The sequence below is a fragment of the Artemia franciscana genome, chromosome 2 (assembly GCF_032884065.1).
Source record: "Artemia franciscana chromosome 2, ASM3288406v1, whole genome shotgun sequence".
NCBI lineage: Eukaryota > Metazoa > Arthropoda > Branchiopoda > Anostraca > Artemiidae > Artemia > Artemia franciscana.
In genome coordinates this window covers 33,409,548-33,424,434 of record NC_088864.1, presented here as the reverse complement: position 1 = coordinate 33,424,434, position 14,887 = coordinate 33,409,548, and the positions used below count along the sequence as shown (strand labels likewise).

General features: G+C 34.3%; 1 protein-coding gene and 1 long non-coding RNA gene across 2 annotated transcripts in view; one reads left to right on the top strand and one right to left on the bottom strand.

Moving 5' to 3' along the window:
* Window positions 1-14,887, bottom strand: part of LOC136040347 (uncharacterized) — a 55,679-nt gene that overhangs the window by 17,960 nt on the left and 22,832 nt on the right. The window contains exon 2 of the long non-coding RNA XR_010620691.1: window positions 14,054-14,124. This is a non-coding gene — a long non-coding RNA (uncharacterized LOC136040347). The remainder of the gene's footprint in view (window positions 1-14,053; window positions 14,125-14,887) is intronic.
* LOC136040341 (uncharacterized) overlaps window positions 1-14,887 on the top strand; it is a 70,731-nt gene that overhangs the window by 52,777 nt on the left and 3,067 nt on the right. Inside the window, exon 8 of the mRNA XM_065724582.1 lies at window positions 11,554-11,778. Within this exon, the coding sequence (XP_065580654.1) occupies window positions 11,554-11,778 (225 nt within the window). The remainder of the gene's footprint in view (window positions 1-11,553; window positions 11,779-14,887) is intronic.

Sequence of the window (14,887 nt, the reverse complement as noted above, 5' to 3'; positions counted from 1 at the left end):
TCCAGCTTAAAATCATTTCCACTTATGGCTATAGTAACAGAAAGATTAAATGTAATAATATCAGCACTATAAAAATAATGCAAATTAATACTGGCAGAAGTATTTTTAAATTTTAATAGTCCAATAAATTAATTAGTAGTAACATATGCTACATTTTTACTACTCACAAAGGGTAACTCACCTAATTGATGTGTTTTGGAACATTGCTAAAGAATATTATAGGCAAATGCAATAGCGATGCCTAAGTTAATAGCGATGAGGGAACAATATAATTGTTTTGTAAGAGTTGTCACAGAAACTGCGAAAGGAGCACATTTGATCGGAAATTGGAAGTTCTAGTGCCCTTTTTGAGAATCAAAGGTGATTGAAGGAAATCCAGCCCCCACCAATGCTCATCATTTCTCCAGACACATCCAATCAATATTATAAGAAATCAATCTTGTTCAGCAGAGTTGCAAGGTCTAGTAATTAAGTCTTTGGGAGTGTCCCCCCTCACATCATTCAGGGCTTGGGCTATAAGCCATGCTAGTTGCACATTGTTAACATATAAGGACTTTCTGGAAGGGGTGTGATAAAAACTTTGGAGGGCGCTCCTTCAATTACAAATTGGAAATTCTAGTGCTCATTTTAAGATTCAAAATTGATCGCAGGGAAACTAGCCCCCCTGTCCTCTTTTTCCCAGATACATACGATCTAAATTTTGAGATAGCCATTTTGTTCAGAAAAAGATCTCATAACAATTCTTCCAGATATCACACAATGTCCTCCCTAGAGCTTGGGAGTAAGGGTTGTAAGTCGTGATTTGGGACATATAAGGTTTTAATTGCAATTGAAAGTTCAAGTGTCCGTTTTTAGAGTCAAAATTGGTTGGAGGATAACCCCAACCCCCGTCCCCTAAGCTGATCATTTCCCAAAACACATCCAATCAAAATTTCGATACGGCTATTTTGTTCAGCATAGTGATAAGATCCAATAATTATATTTTGAGGGTTGCAAAACCCCCACAGCCCTCAAGGCAAGGGCTGTAAGTTAGGCAACTTGTCCATTGTTTGACTATGGGACGCGTTATCGAGAAAAGTTGGTATGTTTGACCTTTACTTTCCAAAAATAAAAAGAAAGTTTAAATGAGCTTTTTAGATAAAAATTGCATATTATTAACGTATAAGGATTTCTGTGGAGGGGGTGGCTATACAAACTTCGGAGGGGGCTCTTTTAATAGGCAATTGGAAGTTCTAGTGCTTGTTTTAAGAGTAAAAGTTGATTACAGGGCAACTAGCCCACGTCCTCTTTTCCCTAGCCACGTCCTCTTTTCCCCAAATACATGCAATGGAAATTTTAAGCGAGCCATTTTGTTCAAAATAGTCCAAAGATCTTATAACAATGCTAACAGAGTTGACACAATGCTCAAAACACGGGGGGTCAAACACGTATGTGCATACTGTTTGTAAAAAGTATGTAACTCATGAATGGCTGAGTATATTAATTTGGAGCTCTCAGGATATGATGAGGGAAATGATCAATTGACCAAAAAGGTAATATTTGTGCGGTACAACTACTGCTAAAATTACCTACTGCTACGATCACTACTGCTACTACTACGACTAATACGACTAATTCAGCTGCTTTTGTCGCGAGTACTAGCAAGGTTGAAGATGTTGAAATAAACATTTGAGGAAATGTAGATGGACAATTTGAACTAGATCAAAACATGCTATATGCATATAGATTGTCAAAAGAGCGGATCATCAGTATTTTTTGAATGGCTTACCGTATCAAGATGAAACTTTCGAAGCATCATGAAGGGAATATTCAACTGATGAAAAGACAGTATGTGGCCTACATGCAACTGCTTCTAATAATATTACTGCTACTACTGATACTATTACTACTAATACAATACAATTACTTCTATTATTGTTGGTGCTACTACTCCTACTACAAGCATGATGCAACAACTAATAGGGCTGATGGTATAAAACTGAAAATGTGACAGAAAATTGAGGGTAAATTTGAAATAATTCAAAACAAAATATGTACATGCAGACTATAGATAGAGCATGTCTCAAAAATAGATTTGGGTAAAAAGTTGGATCTTTGAGAGAGTCCTTAAAAATGGAGATCAATTGACCAAAACATAATATGTGCTTACTACTACTACTACCACTAGTACTTTTACTGCTGCTACTACTAAACTTCTCCAACAACTATTTTTCAATTGCAACTACTTGTCTGGCTGAGAATATCGAAATAAAAAGGGCGTCAAAGGGGGGGGGGGTCAGAAGTTTGCATTAGCAATAGATTTGGTGCAGCTTATCGTATCAAGTTGAAGATTCTGAGGTATCATACGGATCATGTTCAACAGACCAAAAGGAAACATGAACATATTACTACTATTACTAACACTACTGCTACCACTATTAGCACTACTTCCGGTACAACATTACTACTGCTTCTACTTTCTTTATTGCTACCACCACTACTATGATGCTAGTTTCCCTTTTTTTAATTTTTTGAGAAATTTTATTTTTGGTATATCCATTACCTATTGGAGCATCCTTAATAACAATTAGTTCATTACTCATGTATTCTGTTAATGCTAATTTTAATACCCTATCAACTAAAGAAATAATTACACCCTTTTTTACTTTGATCGGGTGGTTTAATTCGAAAGACAGATAACGGTTGCTGCTAGTCGGTCTATGGTAAATTGAAAAACCTAGTTCGTTAATATTTCTGTAGATCCAAATATGTAGAAATGGTTTATTTTTAAATTATAAAAACTAATTCCCCTACTCCAGAAAACCTTCAATTTGTATATTTCAATTCCCACAGATAATTCTTGTATCTCATTTTTTTTCTTTTCTGTTGGTGAATTAGTTGTTGACATTATAGGTCTTAGAAGAACACTTATTTTATATATTTTTAAAATCGATAAGAAAATGGGTAGCAATGACGCTTATACCTTTATTATATCTCCGAAATTCGTAAATAAAACACTCAAAATTCTTAAAAGATAAACTTATAAATATTAAAATATCAAATGGATCTAGGCTGTTTAGTTTTGATATAAAATCAATATGTAAGTATATACCCTTCGGTAAATCGTTTAGTATTCTATAAGAAAAAATAGAAGAATTATGAACGGGAATTGAAAAATAAACTATATGAAATTTAGTAAAATAAATAGCAGGTATACTAATATTTTCAAGTTTAACGATACATTTTTCCATCAAACTAAGGGATTAGCAATGGGAGGACCCTTAAGTCCGCTGTTTGCAAATATTTATGTTAGATATGTAGAAACCTTATCTATAGAGCCATATTTTTAAAACCTAAATTTTGGGGCAAATATAAGGATTATGTTTTAGTTATTTGGAATTATGGGGAACCATAAATCGAAGATTTCCGGGACATTATAATAATTTTGGATGAGAATTGGTTTTTACAATTGAAAAAGGAGCAAAGAATAAGTTACCGTAATAGATATTTGGATCCATAGAAATAACAATGGACTAGTTTTTATTTATTTATTTACCGTAAACCGACTAACAAAAATCGTTATTTGTCTCTCAGATCAAATAACCTGATCCAAGTAAAAAGAGGTGTAGTTATTTCTTTAGTTGATAGGATATCAAAATTAGCATCACCAGGATAAACGAGTAGTGAACTAATTTTACTAAGGATATTCTAATAGGTAATGAATATCCCAAAAATATGATTTCTAACATAATTGAAAAAAGGAAAAAAACTTAATGGAAGCTGTCCTATTAGAAGAAGATGGGTCAAGCCAACAAATAAATTACATAATTTTGATTTGTATCCCAATGTTATCACTGAAATTAAGAAGAGAAAAAAAAACTCTATCCAATGAAAATAAACACAAAAAAGATTTTTTAAAGTTAAGTAAGGGTCCAAACTAATAGTGCACAGCCATCTCCTCTCTCAGTTGCTACTGATAGAATTAATACGCAGGCAACATTGTAGAGATATGTTTAAGGACTCAATTTAATGATATTGATCATTTCAGCTTAGTTTTTATGGACTTGAAATTGAATGAGTCTTTAGTAGCCGCATTGGGCTGTGATAAGACTTTATTGTCCTAAATTCCTAGCATTTGATAAACACGTAATTTGAAAAATCAGACAGTATAAAGAAGGTTCTTATGGACATGATACTTTAGTCTGATTAATTAGAAAAAAAATCCAAAAAGAAGTTTTTCAAAGAAAAGTAAAGGCTATGTTAGACTTGAAATTAGTAGAAATACAAACATGTTATAATTCAAACTCATAACGACCAGAAATGACTATTGCCGAATAAATAAAATCAAAAACAAAGAAAAAATTTAATAAACAATCATAGCAAACAAACGCACAACAGGTAGGGGAGAGGGGGGCGAAACCACACGGGGGCGAAACCGTCCGTTGGACCTCTCGTCCAAAGTCTTTTAACTAATACATTCGGAAAATCGCTGCTAGATGCCATTCATGTAGCGCACATTAGGCGGAAGTTTTGAATATTTGATGCCAAAGACAACTGAGATAAGAGGTAAAGAAGTTTTTATATACTCTCTGGAAATTTTGACATCTAAAGTCCTCGTCAAATATTTTCCAAGCTATTTTAGCTACAGGTTCGTAAGTTAGAAGGATCATAAGAGGTATGTTTCCGGTATTTTCCTCATAATTTCCATCAAGAAATGTCGGGCGGTTTCCAAAAAAAAAGGTAAATTTTCAAAATGGCGTCAATAAGGGGTGACTCCGGACAGTTTTTTGGGGGCAACTCCGGACACATTTCGAGGTGTCCGGTTTCACCCCTTGCTGATGGAAGTATCTCCGAGTCTGGAATTGGAAGTAGCTAGGGCTAGGAAATTGCCAAATATTTCAATTTTATTATAGACTAGGAATAGGAACTTATTAAATTCAACTTTCAAAAGACAAAAACAATATTATGCCCAACAGACAGCAGAGCTCGTAAGGCTGGGACAGTATAAATGCATAGAAAAACCACAACATCTCGTCATAAAAAACATACAACATACGAGTTAACAGAGGAGGTCATCCCAGCGTGAGAATCCCACAACAAACTATATATTAAAATCTATTATTCATCAATCCAGACACCCAGGCAAAGAACTATTTTTGAAGTATGTTTTCTCAACAAGTCTTAAATGAGAATTCATCTTTCCGATCAGCTGCGGAAGAATTTTCTTTGAAGAAGTCTACCCTTGTGGATGCCGTGAAACGCTACAAGAGTAGAATGCAAGATCTTCAGAAGGGTAGCCCAAGTGCAAACAATGATAATGAGAGTGTTCGGGAGAGTTCCAAGTTCGTTTTTACTCCCAAACAAGAGAGGGTAGCCCAAGTGCAAACAATGATAATGAGAGTGTTCGGGAGAGTTCCAAGTTCGTTTTTACTCCCAAACAAGAGAGAGATCTTGCTATATACCTCGAAAACTGCTCAATATTGAAACACGGACTAAATCCAAATGCAACGAGAAAGTTAGCCTAACAATGGGCAACAACTCTGAAGCTCAAATTCCCACCAAGTTGGGAGCTGAATGAAGGAGCAGGATTTGACTGGTTTAAAGTATTTATGAAGCGTAATGCCACTTTGTCCATTAGAAAACCGGAAAATACAAGCCAGGCTTGTGCTGCCGGCTTTAATGCCACTGTAATTGGTGCCTTCTTTCGTAATCTTCAGAGACTGTATAGCAAGTTACAGTTTCGTCCTGGTAGGATTTGGAATTGCGACGAAACAGGAGTACCCACAGTTTTTCAGGCTGAGAAGGTGATTGCTAAAAAGGGGGCAAAACAGGTGGCACAGACCGTGTCGGCAGAAAAAGGGGAAAATACCACAATGCTGTGCTTTGTGTCTGCAGCTGGTCAGACTATTCCATCAGTGTTTGTTTTTCCAAGAGTCAAGGCTGCTGAGAGAACGTATCAAGATGGACCACCAGGATGCATTGGCTTAGCCCATCGCAGTGGATGGATGAGCTCGGAAAATTTCGTTTGTTCATTGTAGCACTTCGAGAATGAACTTAAACCTAGCAAAGAGAATCCTGTTTTGCTCTTGTTCGACAATCATGAAAGACTTATTTCAATTGATGTAGTTTCCTTGTGCAAAGATAATGGCATTCATCTTCTGACCTTTCCTCTCCATTGCTCTCATCGCATTCAGCCCCTTGATGTTTTGGTTTATGCACCATTCAAACATGCCATCAGGGAGACATTGGAAGTGTCAGTGAACTTCAGACTGACGAAGAATTTTCTCCTGGAAATTTGTGCTTGTGAGGTTTAGGGCGAAAAAAACTCTGATAAACATCAAATTTTTGAACATCAAAACATCAAAAACATCAAATTTCAAACATCAAAGATTGCAACACTATGTTTGTAAGATTGAAGAAGTGAGTGGCAGATTGGCTAAAATAAACTACCTCCGCAAATCAATTTAAAAGTTCATCTTCCCAGAATGGCCCGATTGTGCTGAAACTGATTTTGATGATATAATTATGAAGTTGCCTACTCTTTCTGCTGCAAGGGGGACAGGGCGATCAGGCAGTCAAAGGCCTTGTATTTGGGTGTGACTTGTCTCGCTATGCCATAAAATAATAATGTGAAATACCCTTAGAGTTCTTTTGATATTCCAGTTAATTCTGCTACTTTTATATCATCTGAACGCACTGTTTGAATCGTTAACTAATAGATGTCCGAAAATGCCCCTCATGTGTCCGAAGTCACCCCACGGTAGGGGCGACTTCGGACACTTTAAGACGTCATATGTTTTTGGGTCTCACGGAGAAACGACTTGATGGAAGTCATTGAAAAAAAATCCTAAAAAAGATGAATATTTGAGCTTTCTGTTCATATAAAAACAAAGTTTGTATCTTTAGAAGAACATCTTATAGGGGTCAAAAACTCAAAAACGTACGGTTTCGCCCCCCTCTCCCCTACTAATAAGTAAATAAATAAATCTTAAAACGAGTAAAACCTAAATTGGATACGAAAAAATCGAGTTCAAAAGGAACAGGAGTCACTACTAAGAAGTTTTTGGGCACTGTCCCCTTCCCTAACTGCAAAATTCTGAATTCTACTGTGTCATTGGCGCTCTATTAAAACAAGCTTTGCTACAAATATTTCCTTTTGTACTACTTATTACAATATTGAAAAAACATCAGGTGAAACAAAATCTTGAACATATATTTTTCAGCAATTAATTTCATTTTATATAAAATGTTCGATTTAATTTTATTAGTTCCTTTTAAGGCTGTTCAAGACGCATATAGCTTTCAGTAAATCATCGATGATACAGTAGGCTTTGGACTTTTACAGTTAGGAAAGGGGGTAGTAGCCAAAATGGAGATATTTTTGTCTGTTTTAAGCTTGATTCGCATATTCAGTTTATGTTTTTACTAGTTTCAAGATTTATTTATTCATTTATGTTAATACCCGTTGTTTGTTTGTTTGTTATGATTGTTTATTTAATTTCAGGTTGTTTTTGGTTTCATTTGTTCTTTAATAGATATTTCTGACCCTGTTAGAGTCTGAATTATTATAGATTTATATATCTGATGATAGAAAGTTTAATACGGAGTCTTAAGTTTTAAAATTAAGCTTAATTTAAAAAATTTTTTTTCAACGTCAAAAAGTAGTATCAAAGAAACAACATCAGATGATCAATGTTAAGAAAGAATCAAAGTAAACGAACTATCAAAGAAACAATAAGCATTTTTCATAACTGGAAGCCCTTGTATCCAGTGTTGGGGGGAGGGGGGTGTTCAACCTCAGAATCATAGTCATGGGACCCTAAGACTATTTTTATCAAAATGGTAATTTTGAAATTTTGACTGGATGCATTTGAGGAAATGGGGTGGGGGAGGCTGGTTGCCCTTTGATCAGTTTTTATTCTTAAAAAGGAGTTGGAACTTTTGTTTTCGAATTGAATATACCCTTACAAATTTAATTTTACCTCTCCTTCCCTAAGAGCCTTATATGCCCCTGGGCCATAGCTTATAATCCAGAAAAAACCTTATATGTTAACAGTTGGCAACTTGTATATGTTAAAGCCCTTGCCCAGAGGCTATTGGGTATCTTTCAACATGTGAGTTATAGGTGTTTCAGTTCTGGACGGTTTTGATCAAAATTATTATTTCAAAATTTTGATCGGATGCATTTCGGTAAAAAATAAGAACATGAGGGGGTGGGTGTTTATTCTACAATCGCTTTCAACCTTTAAAAAGGGTACTAGAATTTTCGATTTCCGGTTGAATGATGTCCCTCTAAATCTTATACGACCACCTCTTCTGTAAAACTTTATGTGTTAACAATGAACAGCCTACATAAGTTACGACCCTCGCCCTGGGTGCTGTTGGGTTTCGTCAACCCTGAACGCATAAATATTTAGCTTTGGTACTATTTTAAGCAAAATAGCTAAAGCCTAAATTGAATGGGTAAAGCCTACTTTAGGAATAAAGCCTAAATTGAATGTGAAAAGTTGACCTCAAAACGAACAGAAATGACTACTAAGAAGAATTTGGCTACTACCTCCTTCCCTAACTGTAAAATTCGGAAGTCTACTTTTTCATTGGCACTTTATTAAAAAGAAAATACGCTACAAACATTTTCTTTTGGGCTACTTATTACAACATTGAAAAAAAAAATAGATGAAACAAAATCTTAAACTGATTAGCTTTCAGCAATTAGTTTCATTACATATCAAATATTCAGTTTAATTTTATTAGTTCTTTCTAAGACCGTTCAAAACACACATAGCTTTCAGTAAAACATCAATCATACAGTAGGCTTTAGACTTTTACCGTTAAAATTCACGTTTTGCAGAAAGGGGGTAGTAGCCAAAATCTTATTTGTTGGGAATATCGTCATTAATAATTGTAAGCCGCTGTAAATTAACAAACAAAAGCACTTTAAAGCTAAGGAAATATTTCCTAGTAATTACCTTCCATTAGGGCTCATCGGAGGAATACCACCTGCCTAAATGGGTTTTGACTCTTTACTTTCCGTACCCGGTAAGGTGGAGTGTCTACCATAAAGCTCTTTTATGGTATCTCTATGTTAGGTAAAACTTGTGAAATACATGCGTACTAGTAAAATTATTCAAAAATACCTAAAAAATAAGATTAGCTCTATCAAGTTGGAAAACCATAGGTCAGTGAAACTTAAACACAAATCTGGAACAATTACAGACTCCATGGGCCAGAGGTGAGCTATAAAATTGAGTGCTTTATTGGTTTCTGGAACCAATTAAAGATTTTAAGCCCGTCAAGCTGATCTGGAACCCTTATATAAATACAAAATCCCAAGGGGAAAATGAAGAAGAAATTAGATTTAAACATTCTTTAGTATTTCTTGATAAGTTTTTTTTTGTATATTTACCTAAAGGGTCATCACATAAAAAACTAAATTTGATAAATTATCAACTAATTTAATTGACGGCTCAATTTTTGGCTAAGCGTTTGACATCTATTTTTAAAATCAGTGTAACTAACTTTCTTGCACACCTAAATAGTTGGAAATATAAAGCAGAATAAGTGATATTTGAATGTTTATTAAAATTATTATCAAAATTATTATCAGTTTTATTATATATTTTAAAAACTAATTCATTATTATCTGAAATATTAATATTTAAATATATAGAATGGTCAGAGTGTCTCGTCCCATAGCTAGGCTCTGAGACAATAGGCAACTTGCATGTGTTGCATCTTTTGTCTCGGGGGCTTTGTGGGTTTTTAACCTCTGAGTTATGAGTGTTGAATCTTAAAAAGGTTACTAGAACTTCCGATTTCCAATCGAATTAGCCCTCTGTAGTTTATGCGACCACCCCTTCTAGATTAAAAGCCTCTGGGAAAAAATAATAAAAATAGTAAAATTTTGAAGCCTTTTACCCCTTACAATAGGTAACGGTATAGCATTGCCTATAGTAAAGGGCTCTACCGTATGACCATAGTTCAAATTTTGAGTAGAATTTTTTTTTTAGGGATATAGTATTTGAAGCAGCGATTCATTTCCAATGATCAGTTTTCCTAAAAATGTTGAAGTCAAAGAAGAGAGAAACATGAAAAGACTAATTTTCGTTAACTACACATCTAAAATCCTCTTAGTAATTACAGAGATGATTGAATTTTTTATTTGATTGATTGAATTTTTTACTTACTCCTCAAATATATCCAATATACTCTGTTTGTGACAAATCCCAGATTTTTTGAGGCAAAATTGAAGAGAGATGCTAAGTTGAACCATAATTACCTATTTTAGCAAAACGTCAAGTTAACTTCATTAATCTCTTTTCTAAAGTTGCTTTTTATAGCAACTTGTGGGATAAAAGCTATTTATATCGTAGCTCGTAAAAGACTTAATGAGAGCTTTATGAATATTTTCTTTATTTTCCTCATAGAATATATGGATTGTTCTATTTATTTATATTCCTGTTTTGAGTCGTCTGTTTTGTGTTTACAGAGAAAGAACCTTTTTCTCATAATTCTACAAACAATAGGAAATATCATGAGCTAGCTTGTGTAAAATATCTTTCTAAAACATATTGCATAAACCATTAAGTTTTGGTTTTGCTCATCTTAAGTTTCCACTTCTTTCTTTACTTTCGTCAGAATTCTTTTATTTAAATTCATTATTTATTTAATAGTCAGTATTTTCTCATTTGTTCTTTTAAATAATCTTGATTATTGCTATGATTTTCTTTCTTCTTTTTCGTGTGGATTTTTTGAAAAATAAAAACTATACTGTTGAAAATGCATATTAGTTGCAATGAAATGCAAATTATATTCTAGCAGTTTAGAAACTGTTTAGTTGCAGTAACGGAGGGGACAGCTAGCACCAGTCTTATAACTTGATTAGTCTTGAAATATCACTTTCTGTTGTGTTTTGTTGAGGATATAACCATTAAAATATACTGCTGAAATAAAAAGCTTATGTATTATATTTTATATTTATGTAAAGTTTAATATATTTTATTTATTTATAAAACTCTCACTAACGTAAATTACCTTAAAATTGGAGCTTGGAGCAATATAAGGGTTTTTCCTTGTAGAAACTCCAGAGTTGATAACACATGACACATAGTTGAATAAATACACATTAACTAGTGGTTTGATGTTGCTGATTCCGAATCGAGTGCTTCCCAGTTATACTTCCAGTCTTGTTTTGACCATTCGTTGTCAAGATGGTTCTTAAAGCTGTCTGTGGTAAAAGACAAGCTTTACAGTGTTAAGAAAAGGGAGTTGAGGTTAGGGGGAGCTGGCTGCAAATATTGCATCATATTTGTTCGTGTCAAGTTTTAATATTGCTCATTTGCTTAATCTTGAAGATTGAATTTCGAAGTGAAGATTAAAAATCCATTAACATAGAGTGAAATGACACTTAAACTGGGATGACAATGTAGTTTTTGAGATGAAAATTAGTATTTCCTTTTCCAGCAGCTTTCAAATAAAAAAAAAAATTGATTTCGAAATTTAAATCTAAATATTTAGTTTAGATACATAAAAAATTGAAACCCAGCTTATATTTATTTTTTATGCTATGTACAGGTCACCAACGTCAAAACTGGAGAGTCGCTATCACCTCACGACTCTGGTGAATTGTGGGTAAGATCACCAGGAGTTATGAAAGGCTATTTGGGAAATCCCGAAGCAACTAGTAATACCATTGTTGATGGATGGTGCAGGACCGGTGACATGGGCTACTATGACCAGACTGGACACTTTTATTTGCAGGAACGGCTGAAAGAACTGCTAAAATATCGTGGTTTTCATGTGAGTGATTTCATAATTTTTAGTTCATAAATATTTGAGAACAAGTTATATATCAAAGTCCTGGTGTTATATACGGGATAAAAATTTAATAAAAATAAGTACGATACCTGTTAATGAATGTTGAAGCTATGACAATTCTTATAAAACTTCAGAGGTAACTGACAATTTTTTTCCACTAGCATTTTTCAGCAGGGTTAGTATTTAACCTTATCACACTTTAGAAAAAGCTCCTTTTTGGCAAGTTTTGTAGTTTATCAAAACATAAAATATAAATGAAATAACATCCCACCCTTATTTTTAATATTCAATGCTTGTGGGCAAAAATATTTAAAAAAAAGGACTTGATTTTAATTTGGTATTTTCTAAATCCAATGGTGCTAACTCCAAAAAACTAGAGTAACATGGCTGACATATTCACAATATTTAGCTTAACCTGTGAAAAAATGAGCTTAAGTCCAAACTTAGTGAAAGATAAACAAGCTGGGACCTAGACTTCAGATTTTTGGTAGGGATACCATGAGGGCATGGAGCTCAATTGTTCTTGAGACTACGAGTGGCCTCTTTTACCCCACTTAGTAAAAGTGCAGGCTTTCCAGTTTGGAAAATCGTGATAGAAAGGGAGTATTAAAAGGTAATAGCAGATTCAATTGATCTTCGAATTGGCTTTTCCATCTTTCTTTAGTAGCTTCGAGCTTTCACTCAGGGGCCTACTACTGTTGTAAAGGACACTAGTTGTAAGTCTCTGAGGGTTGGTCAGGTCTTTTTGCTTGCCATCCGTTGTATTCACTGTCCCTGCTTTTTTTATTCTCCTTGATGCACATCTGTTGCTTTTGGTCATATACATCGAGGATTTCATCTGTTATCTAAGGTTTCTTTGTTTTAGTTCTGTCACCCATGATTTCCCTTAGCTGTATTGAGGAGTGCTATGTTAAACTGTTTGACTAGAGGAATTTTAATATTAGTGGCTATGGTTGACGGTTGTGATTCAGGTACGGGACCTAGACTATTTTCTAGTGATTGTAGGAAAGCACTATGGGTTGTAGGTTTTTTATTTTATCCATGCAGAATCTGGGGACCTAATTCCTTGAAGTAGAAAGGGTTTTGAGACATAGCTTTATCAATATACTTATTATAAGGACATAACAGGGATCAAAGTCTTCCCCAGGCAGGGTGGTGGTATTGGAAACTTATGATTCCCATCGTTTCAAGGTGAGGATATAGTCTATATGATTTGCACATTTCTGCCTGGGGACATCCAATTTGCCAGTCTTCTATTTCTATGTTGGAACATGTATTTAATAACAAAGAGATTTATTCCCTACAGAGCTCAAGTAGATGCCCATTGCATGTGTTTTCCCCGTTTCCCAAGACTTAATCTGCCTAAAACATCACGGTCAAGCTTTTTTGTTTTTCTGGCAATTGCATTGAAGTAACTCATAACTGTTAAGAAATCTTTTTGGAGATTTTCAGTAGTTAAAAACTAAAGATTTTGGTAGAAAATGTCAACTTCTTGATCTATTCTTGAGAAGATAAACTATTCTGTATATAAGGTCAGCTACCCGTTCTGCAGCTCCTCGCTCTTTACGCCAAAGCTGAATTTTTGATCCCACTTTTAAGAACAACTTTTAAACATTGGAGCCGTTGAGTTGGAATAAGAATCATTTGTAAGCACTTAAAAATTGTATCATAAGGATTGGAAGGGGATTGAGAATGGATCAGCCCCCTTTTACACGGATTAGTTTTGTTCGTTCTTAGTTTTTATATCCCTCTTTATTTTAATTTACACAATTTTTTTTTGTAATTAAAAAAAAGATCCAGTACGTTCAATAGGAAATCTAATGCAAGATTTTAATCCAAAGAAAACTTTTAATCAGAAGATAATACCTAGCTTTTCAGAGGAGTGTGAGCTCATTTCCCTTGGTTATTAAATTTACAGAAGCTAAAAGCTTCCTGGAAGGTGAAATTAAATCTCATAATTGAATCGCTTTTAACTAGAAATAAGAACTACTTGTCTCAGTTCTTCAGTTGGATATCAGCAGGGCTTTTGTTTTGGTTGCCATTAAATTAACATTCTGATTATCCACCAAGTCTTACATCTTCAGAAGTTCAGTCTAAGGCTTCGAATAGCATTCTTTGTATTATTTTGCAAAGGGACTGTAATTTTTGAGTCATTATTTCGTAATTATAATACTGAGTATTGTTAAACTGGTTACCCAGCTCTATCATATACACCAGGAAAAGAGTCGGGTACAAAATGTTTCCTTGAGGCACTCACCAATTACTGGTTATTCCTTCAAAGTAAAAACGTCGATTATGACTCTTAGTAACTGTTGACAAAGGAAGTACCTAAAAAATCAATCGAAAGGTCTTTATTTCTAAGGAGGACAAGTTTTCAAATCAAACTCAATATACTTTTGTGATGTAAAAGGAGTGTAGACTAATGATAGGTTCACAAGATAAAGTTCATGACATCCTCTGTCAGTGTAATCAGACAATCTACCCGACATAGTTTTCTTCTAAAACCCTATATGGTGTCTAGCAAATAGCAGGATCGATGGCACAAAAATAGCACTTCGAGACTCTAAATGATGCTCTAATATGATTTTCATACGCAGCAGCATATGCTACAACTGCCTTTGAAATGGGTACAAAATATTCAAGATTTTAAATAATATCCCAAAACAAATCAAATTCTGAGAAGAGAGATAAGAGGGCCAACATGTTTATTGACATTTTTAGGTCAGGATCTGTCATGACCTAAAATCTTATAAGAATCTAATTGAATGACAGTTTTGAGCCCCTTGGAGTAATCAATATTTACACAATTAATGCTTATGTCTGTATGGAGTAGAAAGCTAGGATGGTACAAGACCACCCCCTAGGGTCTAGCAGGAACAGCTTTCTTCTCCTAGTTAGACTATCATATCGTCAAGGAATGGAGGCTGTTTTAGATGACAAGTTAGTTTCTTTAAGGACTATCTGCTACAACGTTGATTGTTTGTTTTTCAATTAACATCTGAATTTTTCATACAATTAACCAGGCTTGACGCAAGACTGGATTAAATTCCTCCTGAGCCTTAATAAGAGCCTGCTATTCCTAATTAGTTTC